The 17,850-nt window shown below is 43.7% G+C and overlaps 1 protein-coding gene across 1 annotated transcript; it reads right to left on the bottom strand.

The window, feature by feature from the left end:
• Positions 1 to 2,151: 2,151 nt before the first annotated feature.
• On the bottom strand, positions 2,152 to 7,063 carry metrn (meteorin, glial cell differentiation regulator). The gene is made up of 4 exons (XM_084937920.1): positions 6,732 to 7,063; positions 5,640 to 6,073; positions 4,271 to 4,330; positions 2,152 to 3,866 (listed from the first exon to the last, which is right to left on the bottom strand). The coding sequence occupies exons 1-4, from the start codon at positions 6,836 to 6,838 to the stop codon at positions 3,553 to 3,555; spliced, it is 915 nt and encodes a 304-aa protein (XP_084794046.1). The 5' UTR covers positions 6,839 to 7,063; the 3' UTR covers positions 2,152 to 3,552.
• Between the last annotated feature and the right edge of the window lie 10,787 nt (positions 7,064 to 17,850).

Raw genomic sequence — 17,850 nt, 5'->3', positions numbered from 1 at the left:
GGTGCCGAGCTGATGGAGAGGCAGCAGGAATCACAACCACCGAGTCAAACAAAGAGGTGGATGGACCAAGTTTTGTATGAGCTAATGTTCAGTTACCGTGAACTATGGAACAACCATTTGGATCTGTGGGAAAATAAAGCACATTGAAATCCCTGGCTGTGTCTTCATCACTTCTTTGACCACCTAACGTGTGCAACAGTGTAACTCATCACCTCAGCTTATACACCAGATAAAAAATGTAACAGCCTTTGGGATAGAGGCCGAAGAGCTTCAGAGGTCATTTAAGAGCCTTCAGCGCCGTTTGGCACAAAGAGACTGAGATTTGAGATCGCTGTCAAGTGTGTGTCAGAGCATCGCAACCACTGTTTTGGATCTACGACAGCACAACAACCAGCAGCTGTGGACCCAAGTTATGGGAAAGATTAGATGACGAACCCGTGAAAAGACAGCTCCAGCGAGGGAAAAAGGATCCAGATGAAGGATTAGTGTGAGAAGCCGCGCTTAGAGATCTGGCAGCGAGCGTACCGAAAGTTTGTGTAAGAAACGCAGCTGATGATCTGGCAGTTACACAACCACAGAGAGAGAAGCAAAGCTGGTTTCAGCTCTAATAAATAGCCAAAAACAAAACAAAGAAACAAGAAAAAACTACGTTACAACGCCGTAAGCAGTGCTGTTGAATATATTTAGGCCTTATGTTGCGATTGTGTCAAAAATCCCCAGAATCATTTCACATTAGGAAAACTGCAAAACTACCTCCGGGTTTATTATTAAGTTTGATTCATCCTCTGATTTTTTTTTTTACAGCTGGATAACAGGAAGAGCTTGTGCTGAGCCTCAGCAGTGGGTGGGGTGTTCTGCTGTGCCGTGTTTGGGCGCACCTTTCCCCCCGTCTGCACTCTCATCTCTGGAGCTTTGTCTCCGGCCACTTCCCTCTAAAGTCCGCACCCTGGAACACTCTCCCACTGCTTTGGATTCTCCTTTCTTGAGTGCTTCCTGCTTTGCTAAGCTGAGCATTGAAGGAGTCGCTGCCATCAAAAGAGGATATTTGACGACAATCCCCAAAGTGTTATTGGGATTTTTTTTCTGTTTGTGTGCATTTAAACTGAGCAGTGTAACTGTGCTGTGTAACTGTGTCCTTTTAAGGGGTTCAACCTGGGGTCACAGACAAGTGACAACAATGCAGGAAGTTGAGCTTTGTCAAAATGTCACATGATGTATAGGTAGGGAATATAATTTGACTGCTCTTTGTTTTGGCTTATCAGCTCTGCAGCAGTAAGCTCAGATGGACTGAAGGGGAGGGGGCTGAGTATTTTTATGTGTGTGTGTGTGTGTGAAGAGCCTGGCAGCTCGAGGCCACCCAGCCAAAGGATGTTATAAAGGGGCACTGAGGCAGTAAATGGTCGGGGAGGCTGGAGGTTCACTCACATCGGCTCCTGAGACAGTGGCGCCAAACCTGTGCCTTTCTACGGGAGTGCAGCCAGACGTGGGAAGCATTCTTTTCAATTAAACTTAAGCACCAGGTTAATTCCCCCAGCTGCTCTTTTCCACATGGCTTACTGCTCACAGTAAATCTGAGAGTTTTCTGGAGGTGTTTATGCAGCAGTGATCACAGTGATTCCTCATCTATCCATGTTCCAAGCAACTCGACCTCTGAGCAGAGTGGAAAACACATTGCTTCGATTGTCTCCTCGTGCACACGCGGTCAGGATAAAGCAGGCGACTGTGTGGCACCTCAGCTCAGCCGGGCCTGCCGTGCCACTCCCTTAATGGCAATTTATTGCTTCCTGTCCTGTAAATGGGAGGCCGAAGACAACAGAATTCTTCTCGCTGTTTTTCGACCTTCCCTTCCCTTCCCTGTCCAAATACCCTCAGGGTCCCAAACAGTCCCTAAATCTCTCCACCCTTTCAGACCCTCTCGCTCTCTTCGGCCACGCCATTTGTTCTGCGCTTTCAGGAATCTGATTCATGAGCACTTGAAGTGACTTATGTTCTGAGAAAAGGTAGCCACGGAAGAAGCCTTACATGCTCTAATGGAGGCTGACCAGTTTTAATGATTTGGTTCTAAGAGGATTAGGGAGCACGAAAAGCTCAGTAGAGTAAGAAAACCTTAAAAAGTTAAAGAAAAACACACAAACACACACATCTGAAATCTGTTTTTTAACAGAATATTTTAATAACACAGACAAACATAAAAATAATCCACAATACTGAGACAATACTTTTTTCATGCTTTTGTTTCTAGACTTTCTTATGAACATATTTACAATCACATTATATTCACATTTACACACAAAAATGGCAGTGTACGCATTAAAGGCATACCGTGTCAGCAGATTATGGTCATTTGGTACGAACCCCTCCTCCTTGCTGATATAGTGCACATCAGATCATTCTTTACAGAACTCATTTCACACATTAAATGCATATTTTATTGTTTTCTTGAGCTAGCCTCGTCCAACCAGAGTAATGTCTTTCCAATGAGAGGTTTTTTATTTTTATCATCAGTGTATGAAGTCTGCTGATTATAAAGAGTCGAGTAGCGTTTACTTTCCATCAGTATGTGAGAGCAGAAAGCAGAAGGCGATAGGACAACAGTCAGATTTACATCTGCTTTGGCAAGACTCAAGCAGCTTTGCTCTTTACGTTTAAATACTCTTCAAAATCAAAGGCGGTCCAGTCAGCTGTAGTTTTGCAGAAATATTGCATGCAAATTAAACACGTCTTATCTTACATGACTTATAAAGTTTGCGTCTCCTCACGGAAGCAGAAACGAATCTCAGACAGGCTACAATAGGAAGGTGCTCTGAGCACTATATCGAGCTGTGAAACCTGCTCAGGTAGCCATAGCTTTGTTACTGTTGTACGTGCTCGCATTTATCTGAACATATATTAAATTCTCAGTTGTTTCACTATGCTACATATAGTTGCTTTTTTTTTAAACATTTATTTGGTTTTCAGTGCTTGCAGCATCACACTTTCTAGATCATTCCCTTTCATTCAGTGCAAGTTGTTTTTAATGTTTCTCTTAGCGTGGACTTATATAATCTCCTTCATAAAACTAACACTGAAGACAAGTGTCACATTGTCCTGTTATTATCTGATAAAATACATTATGAATAGACCGCAGCAACACCTGTGTGACGCGTACGCTCCACAGGATGTCAGCTGATAGCCTTGAGCTTTTTATAGAGCTTTTCTTTTTTTCCCTAAGTTTCAATGCGATGACTCTCAGTAGGCCTGAATTAATGGAAAGCGTTTTCATCATTACATCATTTTACTTTGACCATCTTTATGGCATCACTGCTTAAGCTTCGTTTCAGCCGTGTCCCCCCTCAGTGTCACGAAAACCACTGGGCTCTTTGCAACAAGTGACCGCGTATTGCACTGAAATGGTGTCTGAAAAGTCCATTTCACTCCTCAGGCCTTTGGGAAGACTACGCGAGCCGACAGTCGCCCGTCTCGGCTTCTTCCCGAACGTGGAACAGGGCTGAGTTTGGCCTGGCGCTCAGCACAGCTTCCAATTTTGCGTAGCAGACGAGCTGAGTTTTTGTCTCAGTCTACGGGCAGCTCGCAGGGTATCTGTTGGGCAGCTTTGGCTATGGTGTAAGCCCTCTGGAAGTCCTTGTAGCGCGGAGCGCAGCCCAGCCAGGCCTCGCCGAAGTGGACTCGGCCGGTGAAAAGGAAGCTCCCGGGTCCGGGTTTGACGCCACACTGGAGCAGAGTCCTGATCTCGCCCCGGCTGCTCAGGCGGCTGTTCCCAGTGAACAGTGTGTACTTCTGGCGAAACACGCGGGTGGCGCTGACCTTGATCACGGCCGCTCTCAAGTTCTCGTCCTCCTCCACTGACTTGATGTTGCCTCGCACCACTGCAAATTAGGAGGATATTCAGGGTAACATTAAAGCTCATTTCCAGAATAATTATGCAATGCATGTTTTAAGCCTTGGTTCAGACTCTGCGAGCTACCAACAGATAAAAAACCTTAAGAAGTCCCTGACCTGCGTACTAATCAATGAACTTTTGTTCAGTCAGCTCTACTTCTCCTCAGCCCTTTACAGCTCAATCAGAGCCCTGCAGATTAGTCCACTACTCCTTCTCTAGGGGGGTGATGCTGTGGTTAGTCCACTATGGAGCCTGGGGGGGGGGGGGGGATTTGCTGTTTCACCTTTAACCTTTACTTTTTTTAAGGGGACATTTGGAGGCAACGTCTTTAAGCCAATCTCACGTCATTAAGATGCAGAGGTCTGGTTTGATGTATATGTAGTAACTTACCAAAATCACTGGTGCAAACAGCCATCAGAATCTCAGTGTTGTTGCAGGGTCTGCAGGCGTCTGGAGGGACAAAAAAAAGAAAAGAAAGCTGGAGTCATTTGGTGACCTTAGACAAGACTCTAAACTCCTGAAAGAAACCTGTAGGCTAATGTGCTTGAAATCAGGCAGTGCATTTGCAGATCACATGCAGAGGAATGTGATCCAAACCATAAACTGTGCAAAAAAAAAAAAAACAGCAACAAAGGGGAGAAAAACCTGTAACAAACAGCTGCTACTTTTCCAGTTGGCAGCGGAGGTCCAGAGGAGCTGTAAGGTGTGAGGCTCTCCTACCCCAGGCCAAATGAAACTTCCCCCCGTAAAGCCTTTCAGGGTGTCTGCAGTCACATCTCATCAAAGCCTAGACAGAGGCCAGGGAGAGGGGGGAGGACTTCAAAGAAGCCCGATCCAACTTCTTAGAAAATCCTGTACTTTTCTGTGGAGGCTTGACAGCTTTTATTGAGAACTAAAAAATACTTTAAAAAATAGTTTGGCACCTTACTAAGACACTAAGATTCATAGCGGGTTTTACTGATCAGGTCCAGAAAAGCTTCAGACCAAAACTGTTTGCACTGATTCAACTGTGGAAAAAAAAAAAGTTCTGGCATTTTTTTAAAAGTTCTCCTTGTGGTTCTTTGGAAAACCTCTTGATAAATGAGATTCCTTCCTCTCCAGTCCACAGCACCCCCCCACTTCCAAACCTAATCAGTGTGTGCCCGTGTGAGTGTGTGTGTGGAGGGGGGGGTAAACTCCTACAGACAAGAGGCAACTCAACAAAAGAGGGGAGCATCTCAGCTGGGCAGAGGCCTCCCTGTTGCCTAGACAACGGCAGTAATCCCAGAATACTCATGCGCCAGCCATTCAAAGGGCTCTGGACTCTGGAGAAAGCCCCACATACTGGGCTTTTGTACCCCTCCTCCCCACTTCACCGCTCCCCTTCTCCTACTTCAAACCCTTTGGGGGAAAAGTTTGGCCACTTCCTTCTCTCTGCACGGCCGTGGAAAGTCCATGCAGACCGCAGAGGCCTGTTCCGAGTTATGAATCATCCTCAAAGAGGATTTTATGGGGTAATAATATCGTCAGTGGTGAATCACAAACTTGCATCTGCCAATTTTACAGAAAGGAAGCAAAAGACCTTTTACAGATTTAAGAACTGCATGCAGCTAAAGTCCTATTTTGGACAAACCTGTGAACTTTAAGGTGTTACGCAGCCACTCATGGAGGAAATGTTGATTCATAAACACAAATAATATGAAGAAAGGTTCAAGCTTAAGCAAGACCCTCTTCAGCACCAACACGGCAGACCTCGTGCAACCTGCTCTCACCTACTCACCTTCAGTGCTAATAGGGTGGGAGTCCAGGGACAGGCGAGCTGTCCAGTCCCCTCTCAGCTCGTAGCGAAATGAGGCGATCCTCCTGCTGATGTCCTGATGCGGTGTAGCCTGCAGGAAGAGGGCCACCCTCTCCCCAGGCAGGCGGCTGAAGCAGCGCACCCTCGGCGGGGGAGAGGATTCCAGGCGGTCTCCTACCAGGAGCTCGAGGACCCCATCTCTCTCCAGGTAGAGCTGGGCTCCGTGGAACTCCTCAGAGGGCTTGACGCAGGCAGTGATGAGCCCAGAGCTGCTGCCGCTGGGGCCCACCACCATGGAGGGCAGGCGCGGGGACAGGGTGAGGCGCAGGGCTCCTTTGGGATAAAGCCAGTCCAGTGTGCCCTCGGAGCAGTGGAGAGAGATCTGCTCCACGCTGCCCTGCTGCTGGGACAAACCGCTGTGAGCAGGAGGAAAAGGGAGAGGAGACAAGGTTAAATAAAGTTTTTTTATGAAGTTTGTTCAGGCCAAACTTTCCTGAAACATCTGCACACAGCTGCAGGATGGAGGGAGAGGGGATTAAATGTGATCACTGCACATCAGCAATAAAAGTTTGATGTCTGGTGAATAAATGTCATTAAAAGTCAACTTTAGTTTCAGACAAGGCGCTGCCTACTGGCAGATCTGCAGAGATGATGACCCTGAGTGGCATCTACACTCAACTGTAGTGTTTAGAATTTATAAATATATATAAAAAAAAAATTATATATATATTGAATACTGAAAACATGTCTGTAGTAAAGAGCAGCCTCCAACAGCTGCACATGTAGTGTATATTTTCTCCATGCATGTGATTTAATCTTTCAGTCTCCTGCCCGTCTGACCCTCCGTGACTCCCGCAGACACCCCAGAGGCGCAATCGCAGCAGAGCCCCGCAAACATTTAAACTGCACCGCAGTGACAAGTCTCGACTTGTCCCATTCACTCAAACACCGACCACACGAACAGGAGGCACCTGTAAGCGTCTCTGAGCGGGCATTTTTAAATCCTCTTTTCCATCATGCCCAGTGAACACACACTCACACACACACACCACAGATCAAATGTGAAATACTTGCCTGCCTCTCCAGCTGCATTGGTCTTCGGAATAGTTTGAAAGGCTCACGTGGAAAAGGCAAAAAAGTAAAATCCACACTGCGTAAATCCAAACCCCAAAGCCGGGCATGTTGGATGGATGATGCAAAGTAAGGTGGAGGGGAAAAAAAGATTATTCCAAACTGCCGACGTCCTAAATCTCAGTGAGTAAAAAAAAAAAGTCTATAAAACAAATAATAATCTACCTCTGATAACCTCCATAACTTTGTACCCTCTTATCCTGATGCGTATGATAAGAGAATACAGCTTCTGCACTCGCTCTCCGGGGCAGACGTGAGTGTGGAGGTGCGGAGCTCTGAACTTATCCCCCCTCAGGAAAACTTCACGGACCAATCAGATTGCAGCGAGAGAAACTTTAAACCACTCGCCCAGCAGAGGGGGCAGGGAGGGAGGTCTGACCCTGAGAGCGAGTAACTGTATGCAAGGATGGAACCGAGTAACAATTCACTATTGTGTCTGCATACAAGATACAAACGAACTGGCCTGAGTGAGGAGTGAGTGTACAGAAAGTACTGCAGTTTAAAAAACACCCCCACCCCTCCTCCTCCACACACGACTGAGAAGTTTTATCACCTCCATTAGTTTCACTTCATCCTACATCGTCACTTCTGCTTGTACTTCATTTAATATTTAATATTCTAAATATATATATATATGAATAAAGTAAGTTTTTAGTGTATGTGTAGCTCAGAACAATGCTCTTACTTTTAAAGAAAGCTCTGCAGTTTTATTTCTCGGCCGAAGAACAGACACAACTCATGCGAAGTAAAAGTCGGCGGATGGATACAAATATCGATCATACCAAAGCTGGTTTTGTGTTAAATTTTCTTTTTTGGAAAAGAAAAACTATACCTCAAACATGCACCATTAACCTTTTTGTGTTGACTGCAGTGCCTATTTTATTTATAGCTTATAGCACATTTAAACAGCAGAAGAAGAAGTGACCCCAAATTCTTTAGCGACAGGCGTATTTACACAAAAACCCAGTTTCAAACTACATGGAAAGCTGAAATGTGTGTTTTGTTGTGTTAACTAATTATTGTGAAGTAAAAAGAAATCACAGTGGTCATTAAAATGTGTTTGAATTTGAAAATTAATGATGATTTATAGATTAGAAGTATCGGTATACTGGCCCTGTTTTTACTTGGCACAGCACTGACGTTAAGGTCAAATATTTAAACGAGGCGGGATAAAAAGTTGGCTAAAAGAAATATAGAAACGACGACTTTGTGAACGAGTTGAAAAGCTTGGTTTTGTGCAAAAAAAAGGAAAGAAAAATCCCACTTTGTGTTGAAGCCATGGTTGTAAGATTTAAGCAAACACAGAACAAGTTTATTCAAAGTTATAATTAAGTATATTTGTCTACTAAAGCTTTTCAGTGCTCTGATTTATATTGTAGTTCAACCCTGCCCTGGCCCACTTCAAAGACCTCTAAATGTGCAGCGAATATGTAACACCTACTATTATAGAAGTAAATATCAGTTGAAACAGGGCAAAAGGGCAGACGTGCAGAGTAGTTCAATAACGCTGCCCTCATTTTCACACATATATGATGGTGATGAAGATCTAGCCACCTCTGCTGGTTGTGCCCTCTGCCCTCACCGCCCCCCCGCCGTGCTTCTCTTTCATGTCGCGGTACTTATAACCAAATCAAATATTCTTTTGTGCCAGTGCTGCCATCCATCTCCCTGAGCGAGTAGCTTTCTGTGGAAGTGCATGCATTCTTGCGCCCCTGTGTGTGTGTCTGTGTGCGTGTGTGCGCGTGTGATAAATGTCTAGACCCCTCCGATGGAGTTATGACAAGGCCTCAGAGCAACACAAAGGCACATGTGCAGAAATCCAGCTGCTTTATTGTCTGTGGCAGGACGGAGCTTTGCTGTCTGTGGGGCATTTCAAAGGAGCAGAGTTTAAAGCACAAAGCGATGGTGGTGGTGGTGAGCTGGTGAAAGACACATGAATATATTTAGTACCTAAACTTAGTTATAGACTTCAAAGACGTGCCACTGCATCCACGTGTGCACAGTCAGGTTTGCACACTTCCACATGTACATGTGTCTGTTAAAACAAAAGCTACACACACGCCTCGTGACCTTGTTATGACCTCAGCTGGAGTTATATCCAGCCTGGATCACATTCAGCGCTTTTATGTGATGTGGCTATATGTGGTTTTCTTTTTTTCTTTTTTGATGTGCAACACTAAAATAAAACCAACAGCGTGAAATAACTCAAGCTGTGTCCAAAGCTAAGATTCTGGCCTTTTGATTTTCTTTCTGTCTCCATCACATATTTTTAAAGTAAGCACTTAACCTGTGCGACAAACATTACTCAGCACGCCGATTTCACAGGACCCTTGTGTTTGATGCACACAGCAAAAGAACAACAAATTACATAAGCTGCAATCAAACCGTGTGAGCGAGTTACGATTAAAGGTCACTTTGTGTACGTGAACCGACCGACCTGGTTGCTTCCGTCCTGCATCCAGAACAATGCCATCTTTGACTGTAATGAAACACTGCCTGTTTGTCCTCATACTTTAACCACTGAACCAGATTCCCGCACTGGTTCCTCTCCCTTCTCTCCCTCTCTCTGTGTTTCTGCTGCTGCGTTCTCACCAGCATGCCAATGTGAATGTCTTCAAACAGTGCTGTTGTATAGATACGAGACTTTGCGTGCATGTGTTAGTCCTGTGTCTGTTTGCTTGGTAATCCTGTACTCTTCTGTAAGGGGGGTCTTCCCAAACACAGAGAGGATGTAGTGGCAGTGTGGTGTTAGTGGTATTTACGGGGCCTTGACATTCTGTAACTTTCTCTCACTGTCTCTTCTTGCTGCTACGGACATAATGACAGGGGTTTAAAAAAGAAGAAGCGAGCAAGAACCACGTAGATGATGTCATATTGGGATTCTAGTGTGAAAAAAGGGGCCTACAGATTTACAATAGGAGGAAAGTGAGTGTAAAGTATGGATAAAGCCTGTATAAAAGCAGAAAGACACACAGCTTAATCGACATCTTACAAATTTATACAGCTTTATCACCACTTTCAACTCGTTTTGATGACTTTGATCATATTGGAGCACCACAAGAACCCTGAGCTTTGGACGTTGGTGGTAAAAGAGAGTGATCACAATAACGTTGTTCAAGTTTGGCGTAGCGGAAGTAGTCTCTGAAAAAGACTTGATATGAGTTGAAAAGTTAAAACGTCCTTGTTCCCAGACTATTCTGCAGCTTCCCATGGCACCTTGGTTCTAATCTGGTTGATCTGAAATCATTGCTGTTTGTTTTCCTGCACAGAGCCTGCTGGTAATGAGATCTAAGACCTTGTCAGGATGCTCTGATAATAAGCCTACGCTAAGGGAGGCAGTACAAATATGCCCCTCTCTCCACAGGATTGTACCGTGTGCTGTGTTTTGCCTGGAAAATTTGTTAGGTTAGTCATGGGAAACGGTTTTAACATAACTTATAGTCTGGGACACACACTGAGAAAAACCTTGAGACGCCAAATGTCCAAATGGATGGTGGATGGAAACGTCAAGATTACATTGTAATGAGGGAAAAGGAGAAGGAAGAGGTGGAGAGCAGCTAAAAACAAGTGGGGTCATGGTAGCCAAAGAGAACAAGAATCAATTTATAATAAAGCAAGCTAGTCCCACTCATATATTATAAGCACAGTATTGAAATAGATGCTCTAGCACCAACCATCACAGAAATCACTCTTTTCACTGGTTGTGTCTCGCTGAGGAACTCTTCCGCCATATTTGACACCAGTCCCACGGACAAGTGCAGGGCCAATCTCTTTGGTATCTGTCTATCTTCTCCATCCTGGTGCTCTGTGGTCTTCATGCTTGCGACACTTGTACATGTTCTGTGACTCCTCTTCCATGACTGCCCACACCTCCCGTCTTTATGCAGTGTGAGCAGGTGTGGAGATTTTCTTTGATTAAGGTGTGGGTAGGAAACCAACCCCCCCCCCCCCCCCCCCCAAAAAAAAAACAAACAAACAAAAAAACAAAAACAAATCTATGGAGCTTGAATGTCAATATTTGGTATGAACACCTTTACTTTTCTTTACAACCTCAATTTGCTTCTTTTCTTGTAGTTCTACAGTGTTTTTGAAGACATTTAAAGCTCTTCTTAGGATGTTTGCTGCCTTTTGATCTGCTTTCTGTCAAGATGATCCCACACAGTTCTGGAATCTGGGGATGCCAATCCATGACTGATAGTGCTCCACTGTGTGTTTTTCTATCCATCGCTGTCATGCTGAAAAATGAAGCCGTTACCAATCAAACACAAAATCTGACCGAACGTTTCTGCAATGATGTTTCCATCAGGACGTGACATGACTTTCAGACACTGTTCATCTGATGTAGATAGCTCTTCAGGCCTGTCTTTTCTACTTTAGTCCTTCATTTGTTAATAATTGTGTTATCTTTGGTGTTTTTCATCATTTCAGCTAAAGAAATGAGAATAAATGATGGCTGCTAGTAATAAAGTGCCTAAAGATTTGTTAAGTTGTCTGGTGTGTGTAGCCGCAACACATAACATGTGGGTTTGCTGCTTACACAGTATCTAAGCATTCATATTAGAAATACAGGCTGTACAATGAATGCACAAACATCTGTGATGCCTCTAATAATAAAAAATTCCCACTTTTTGTCAAAATCCTTTAAAAAAAATGTTAAAACACATTTTTTTTTTAAAACAAATGATAACACATCTGTTATCTGAAATCAACCCTGCATCAGGACATACAGCAAAAGCAGCTTTCTGAGCCACTGCAACAACTCAGTGAGAGGACTCATTATAGTGGCGTTTCCCCACCTCTCTGCAGGTGACGGGCTCCTGTTCTGGAGTCAGAGTCGAATTGCGGCCCGAGGCTGTGAGAAAAGCCATCGCTCGGAGCTCGGAAAAAACTTGTGCTGATTTTTTAACTGTCCGGGCCCTCATGAGAGCCGCATGTGAAAACTGACACCTGCTCTCTCATTGCACTTTCTCAGGGTCCTGATTGTGTGTGTGTTTGTTTGTATGACAGTAAATTTCTCATTGTGCCTCTCATGTTGGTTGCATAGTGTGTGTGCGTGCTTGTGTGTCAGTGTAAAGCCCAGTGGGAAACAGAATACAAGAGGGTCCTACACCACATAAACAAAGTCAGGCAGGGCTGATAGCAAACGCAGCTGGAAACGCACAGAGGCGCCCTGAGAATGCTCTCTAATGCTTCCCTAAACATGTAATAGATCACTTAGCTCCACTGTTACAATCCTCTCATACTCTGTGTGCTTTAACATTCTCTGTTGGGATCTCACATAACGTTTACATTAAGATAAGTATTGATATCATTTAATACCGAAACACGTAATGTTTCAGAAATATGATTTTCTCTCTCCGCAGAAAGCTCTCACCTAAGAACTCCTTTTGATTCCTTCTTTCTTTTGTGACCAACGCACCCCACCCCCGTGCTTTTATTTTAGCTTAAATACGCTTTTTTAAAAATTAGATGTATCACTGTCATCCATGTTTGTGTCTCTTTAAGGCACTTTCTGCAAATTAATTTTTTTTAAGTGCTTTTAAGATGTTTCCTTTTTTTCAGCAACTCCAAATATAACCTAATTATAGTGTCTGAGGTCAAAGGTCACAGCTGGGGCCCCTGGGGGACATTTCATTAGCAAAATGGAGGGAAGAAGCTGCTGCTGTCTAAAAGGGACGTCTCCCTCTATTGTGCCGAAATTTGAATTTTAGGTTTTGTTTCCTTTTTTTCAAATGAGTATTTTTGTTAAGCAATGAGTAAACACTTACAAATAAATGCATTTAAATGGGTTCTTTGCTATAATTTTATAGTACTTGAATTACATGTTACCATTCCTTCTCATCTCTTACATTTCTTGAGAAAATATTCTTCTTTGTGCTACACTGGACATCTAAAGTTACTACTGTTACGACCTGTGGGCTTCAAATTGTGTGAGATGGTCATTATGGGAATTTTTCCGCCTCCACCTGTATTTCCATGTTCTTAAATGGATCCAGATACTGGTCTGGAGTGGTGATTAAAGCAGTAAAGGCCTCATAATGATACCAGTACCATCCTGTGTTATCTAATAATAACTTTGTTTTCCATAACCATCATAAATGTCTCCAGACATTCGGTTTCACTTTGCTATTAGATAGCCTTTGTGCACCGCTGGGACAAAACCACCAGCCTATCATTAATTTATTTCATTCATTTAAATGAAATGACATGTGTAGTGGCTACATGGTGTAGCGGTTTGCAGATTTGCCTGGTTTCATTTCAAGGGGATGGAAACAACATATGCCAGCTATAAATATGTGGACCTGCTGTGGTGAGCTATTGTGAATGAGGGAATAGCTGAAAGTGGTTTTTAGTGTCTTGTCCCTCCCAGCTCCTTCAAAGTGTTAACCTGTAAAAGTGTCAGGGTGATAAAGAGTGATTATCCTTAAAGCCTGATAAAGATTCCACCTCTATCCTTCCAAGCAGGTCAGATCCAGCTGCTTATCTTAGTGTAAATACATGACGATAGTGTCATTGGACTGAGAGTGATTTAAACAGGCAGAGCGTCACTGCTGCGGCCAGCCTCGATGGCCTTTGTGTAGATTCTCACATTCTTTAGTGCTCAAACGAACACGAGGGAATAGCTGAGCTTGGGGGTAAACAGATTCCTCTTTAAAGTGGTTTTTAACACAACGTCGCCGCTGTTAACTCTTTTCTTCTCTTTCTTTTTACTCTTTTGATTGTAAGCAGCAGGGAGGGAAGAAAAAGGGCCAAATAAAAACACATCGTAGCCACCGAGGAATCCAACAGGAAGTTTCCTGTGGTACGTGAGGTTTGGTGGTAATTTTAGACTACAAAGCTTTTGGAGACAGCGCCACAGCTTTTGATTGTAGCCAGATTAAAGCGAACTGCTTAACAAATACTACATTCCTTCATTAGATCACAGTGTGTGGGCGGGTGAGCTCATCTTGATTGTTTGGCATTTATTGGCCAAATCAGGTCTGCAAATGGTTTGCTTTGCCTGTTTTTTGGAGGGAAACCCACGTTAGTTGTTAGCTTTTAGAGCACAGCATCTTCAGCCTCTTTCACTTTACGTTTATGACTCTCATTAGCTGCAATTACCAGTGCATCTCCCAGTCCCACTCTTTGTAGTCCAGATGAGAGTATTGTTATCAGCGGCCCAGTGGCGCTATAATAGCGCATCAGGCCAGGATGTGTTTGATGGGCAGTGTGTTTGCTGGAGCCCAGCTGGGGGTCAGACGGGGCAACCCCGCTGTCGGTGTTAGTGTGCCGATTCTCTACCCCCCACACTTCTTCTAATTGGCCGAATAAGTTTGGAGGGAAAACTTAGGAAGAAGCAGGATCCCTCCAAAATTCACAATAGGTGTAGTGTTTTACATATGTCCACGGGAAAGACAGATGTTGTCCCACTCGACCACATCCACATTTGAATACCTTTATTTGGATACAATGGGTGAATATACAAAGGGGCTATGTTTTGGCGGTCAAGGCAGATGCATAATTTTAGCAGTCGAGAAGAGTCCACGCTCCGAGTGGTGGGGATTGCTTTCACAGGAAATATGCACTTTTAGATTTTCAGATTTTTCACCACCAGATATTACATAGATACAACATTGTCAGTAGATCGCAGGACAAGTTCCTAATTTTGAAAATGGGCTATATTCCAACATAAGACATGTATTTTTGTGTCCTTACATTAAGGAAAGTCATGGAAATAATATATGTTTTTAAGAGAATATACACTTTATAAACTACTTTAATATTAATATTAATATTTAATATTAAGGAAATAATATGTTTTAAAGTTTCTATAAGTAGTTAGCTTAGTAGTTAAGTAGTTAGTTAGCTTAGCTTAGTTAGCCTAGCATAAATTCCAGAAAAAAAAGGAAAGTCTGCTCTTTTTAAAGACATGAAACTAACACTCAGTACCTCTGAATCTTTTTAAACCTACCATAATCTGTATAAAGATCAAAGTATAAAAAAATGATTAATTCAGCAGGAGTTTCTAGACTGTAGGCTAAGCTAAGCTAATTGGCTGCTGGCTCCAGTATAATTAGGGGAGGGTCATTCTTCTTTTCAAACTCTTGCCACTGAAGCAATTAAGCATAGTCGAACTGTTCCTTTAATGGAACTCACAGAATATATGTGCGTCACCAACAAAGAAATGGCAACAAATATTGTCTTTATACCCCCAGAATATCTCACTCTGCTTCAGTTTTATGCGATATTACGCATCAAAAGTCCCCGCTGTATCACTCTCAGCTCACTTTTACACAATCACAAGGTCTCAGGATATTTGAGCAGATCAGAAACACGTGTAAAAGGCTGAAAACGTCCAAACAAAAGAACTGAATGGTCAGGTTTTTTTTCTTTCTGCTGCTTGGCTGTACTTCAGCACCTCCTCCTCCTCTTCCTCCTCCCCTGCACTCCGTCCACTTCTGAATTGAGTTCGGTCAGCCCGGGTCATCCTTGGCTGGGCAGATTATAATTAGTCTGCCTGCACGCATACAGAGACACATACAGACTTTAAACTTTAAACCCCCTCTTACAATGGCCCTCTCAGACAATAGACACATGCCAGTACCACAACCCCCTCGGCTATCTCTCCGTGCACAAAAACGCCACGGTTACCCTAAAAAACCCTCCACCATCAGTGCTCGGCAGAAAAAGGCAAAGAGATGTGACCAGATTAAATTTTCGTCTATCACATTTGACCTTGTAGCACTAAAAATAATGAAGAATTTAACAGGTGCTAAATCTCAGCTGTGAAATGTTGCCATCACCTCGATGTCTTAAGTTTCAAGTGATAAAGTTGATTAGGTGTCACGGTTTCAAAGCTGGGATGCTGTGAAGTTTGCACCCAAAGATGGTTTATTGAGCTTTACGTTCAATCAGCACTGATTATAATGATCTGAGGTCGCTGCTGTCTGCTTTTCCCCAGTGTTATCGAAATCCCGCTGCATGCACTGTGACATGCTGTGGTTTTATTGTGCATTAAAATGTGATTATTCACTCTGAGAAAAAACATCAGAGGATGGCAGGTGACAGTAAAAGTGACCGCATCAAGTAACAGTAATTCTAAAAGAATGAAATTAAGTGATTTACGGATCAGTCGTCCAGCCTTAGAAGTAACTTGAGAATCTTCGCATTTCAGCCCCCAGGTGACAATTAAAATCTCTGAAAAGAGCCTCAGTAGGGGCATAATTGTGCACCGAATCAGCATCCAGAGTTTCCTTTATCTCTCACCATCTTTCATCAACTCCATTCAGACTCCTCGGTGACCTGCAGCTCGTCCCCCGAGTCCCTTTTGATCTAATTTTTTAAAAATGCCATTGCACATGGCCCTGCCCTCCCCTTTGCTCTCTCAGCACCTGTGCTACAGTGTCCTCCAGCTCATCAATGAACCTGCCTTTCAACAATGTATACATCTGTTGCAAATGAGCTTGCCTTTGTTGAGGGGAGGAAGCCCTTGAGGGAACCGCCAAAAACAAAGTTTGGTGTCTCCCCGGCTCCAGTAAACCCCGACATCCCCCCTCCACGTCTCTCTCACATACACGCACACCTCTTACTTCAGGGGTATCATATCACCAGCCCCTCGGGGTATAGCTGTGCGCAGGCCTCGGATGTTCTCGTGGTAACAGGTGCATTTGAATGTATACAACAGGTGGCAGAAGGGTTCGGTTTTTTAGCTTTAACACAGTTTTTTCTTGGTTTTATTTTTTTTAAAAAGTCTATTTTTATGTCAAATATTGGACATAATGAACAATATGTTTACACTTCATACAAGAAGATGGGATCTTTGCAGGATATTAGGAATTCCACAAAGCATAGCTAAGGCGATAAATATTTATCTCACAGCTCCAAGTGGTTATTTGCCTGACCCGCCACTGATGAACAGTGGAAGCTGACGGAGGGGAGGGGAACAACCGGAGACAAAACTGAGTCTGTCCTCTCACTGAGTGACTCCTCAATAGACATGGTTTCTTTCTGCAGTCAACTGTGCAGGGCAGATAAATGAGAAAGCAAAGAAGGGATCGAGAAGAGGAAGCGGGAACTTGCTGAATAATTAGAAGCGTGAAGTATGGTCCTGAACTGCCTGACACATTCATGCGTGCACGCATATGCATGAGCTCACACACTCACTCATGCTATTCCTCTTTATGCCACGAATGCACCCACACACACAAACACACACACTTATATACGCACTACAACACGCATTCATACTTGGTCCCAACTGAAGGATTTGGGCCCTATCTGCACATGTATGCGGGTTAATCAGGGCCTCTTAACAGACAGAAAGCAAAGGGTCACTCGGGGTGAGGTGTTTGTGATGGAAATTTGGACGGCAGGCGTAGGAAAACAAAGCTAGAGACAAGACGCCCCAGAGACGACATACTTTACACATGAGATAACACACAGTGAGAAGTTACAAAAAAAACCCAAATCTTCCCTTAAAATAGGATCACAAAGGCTTTTTCATTCATTCTACTGATAAGCATCGCTGCAGCGGCGCTTATCAGTCAATCATTGACTGCAAAGCATCTCATCGGGTTATAAATATCTTACATTGGAATCCACATGGACAATTGTGGTGTGGCCTCCACGGCTCAATATATGACTATGAAACCAGGTTAGTTGCTCCCCAGGTTGCCACGGTAATTGCCACAAACTTTGCTGACTCCAGGATCTGTGCCGAAGCTATGATGTTGGCCTGCTCATTCCTTCACATACAGGCCACGTCTCGCCTTCGCTCGGTATAGATGGTGCATTGATTGGGGACGACCAGTCCAAGGCTGAGAAATTTCACAAAGATGGGATTTAATGGCCCTTCGATTGAGCAGTTCTGAAAAGGTAACCTCTGACCCTACCCAGCCTTAACCCCCAGCATCTCCGCCCATCCTCCAGGGTCCAGTGCTTGTCATCGGTCATTTGTCAAACTCCTCGCACTGATCTGATTACCGTCCAATTTAGGATCTGCCGACTACACACTTCTAGGATCAAGACAAGCTGCTTTTCAGCAACTTTACATGACAACAAATAGCTGGATTGTTATGGGAAG

This window comes from Perissodus microlepis, chromosome 8 (genome assembly GCF_051167445.1).
Source record: "Perissodus microlepis isolate ML-2025 ecotype Zambia chromosome 8, ASM5116744v1, whole genome shotgun sequence".
Taxonomy (NCBI): domain Eukaryota; kingdom Metazoa; phylum Chordata; class Actinopteri; order Cichliformes; family Cichlidae; genus Perissodus; species Perissodus microlepis.
The sequence above is the reverse complement of the archived record's forward strand: the minus strand, read 5'-3'. Positions and strand labels throughout refer to the sequence as shown.

What these genes read in the sequence shown, in the direction of transcription:
- metrn (XM_084937920.1), bottom strand. Translation starts at nt 6,838, where the DNA reads ATGCCCGGCTTTGGGGTTTGGATTTACGCAGTGTGGATTTTACTTTTT. An exon ending in CAATGCAGCTGGAGAGGCAG is followed by an intron (nt 6,074 to 6,731) that starts GCAAGTATTTCA and finishes TCCTGCTCACAG; the next exon opens with CGGTTTGTCCCAGCAGCAGG. An exon ending in TGTTTGCACCAGTGATTTTG is followed by an intron (nt 3,867 to 4,270) that starts GTAAGTTACTAC and finishes CCTAATTTGCAG; the next exon opens with TGGTGCGAGGCAACATCAAG.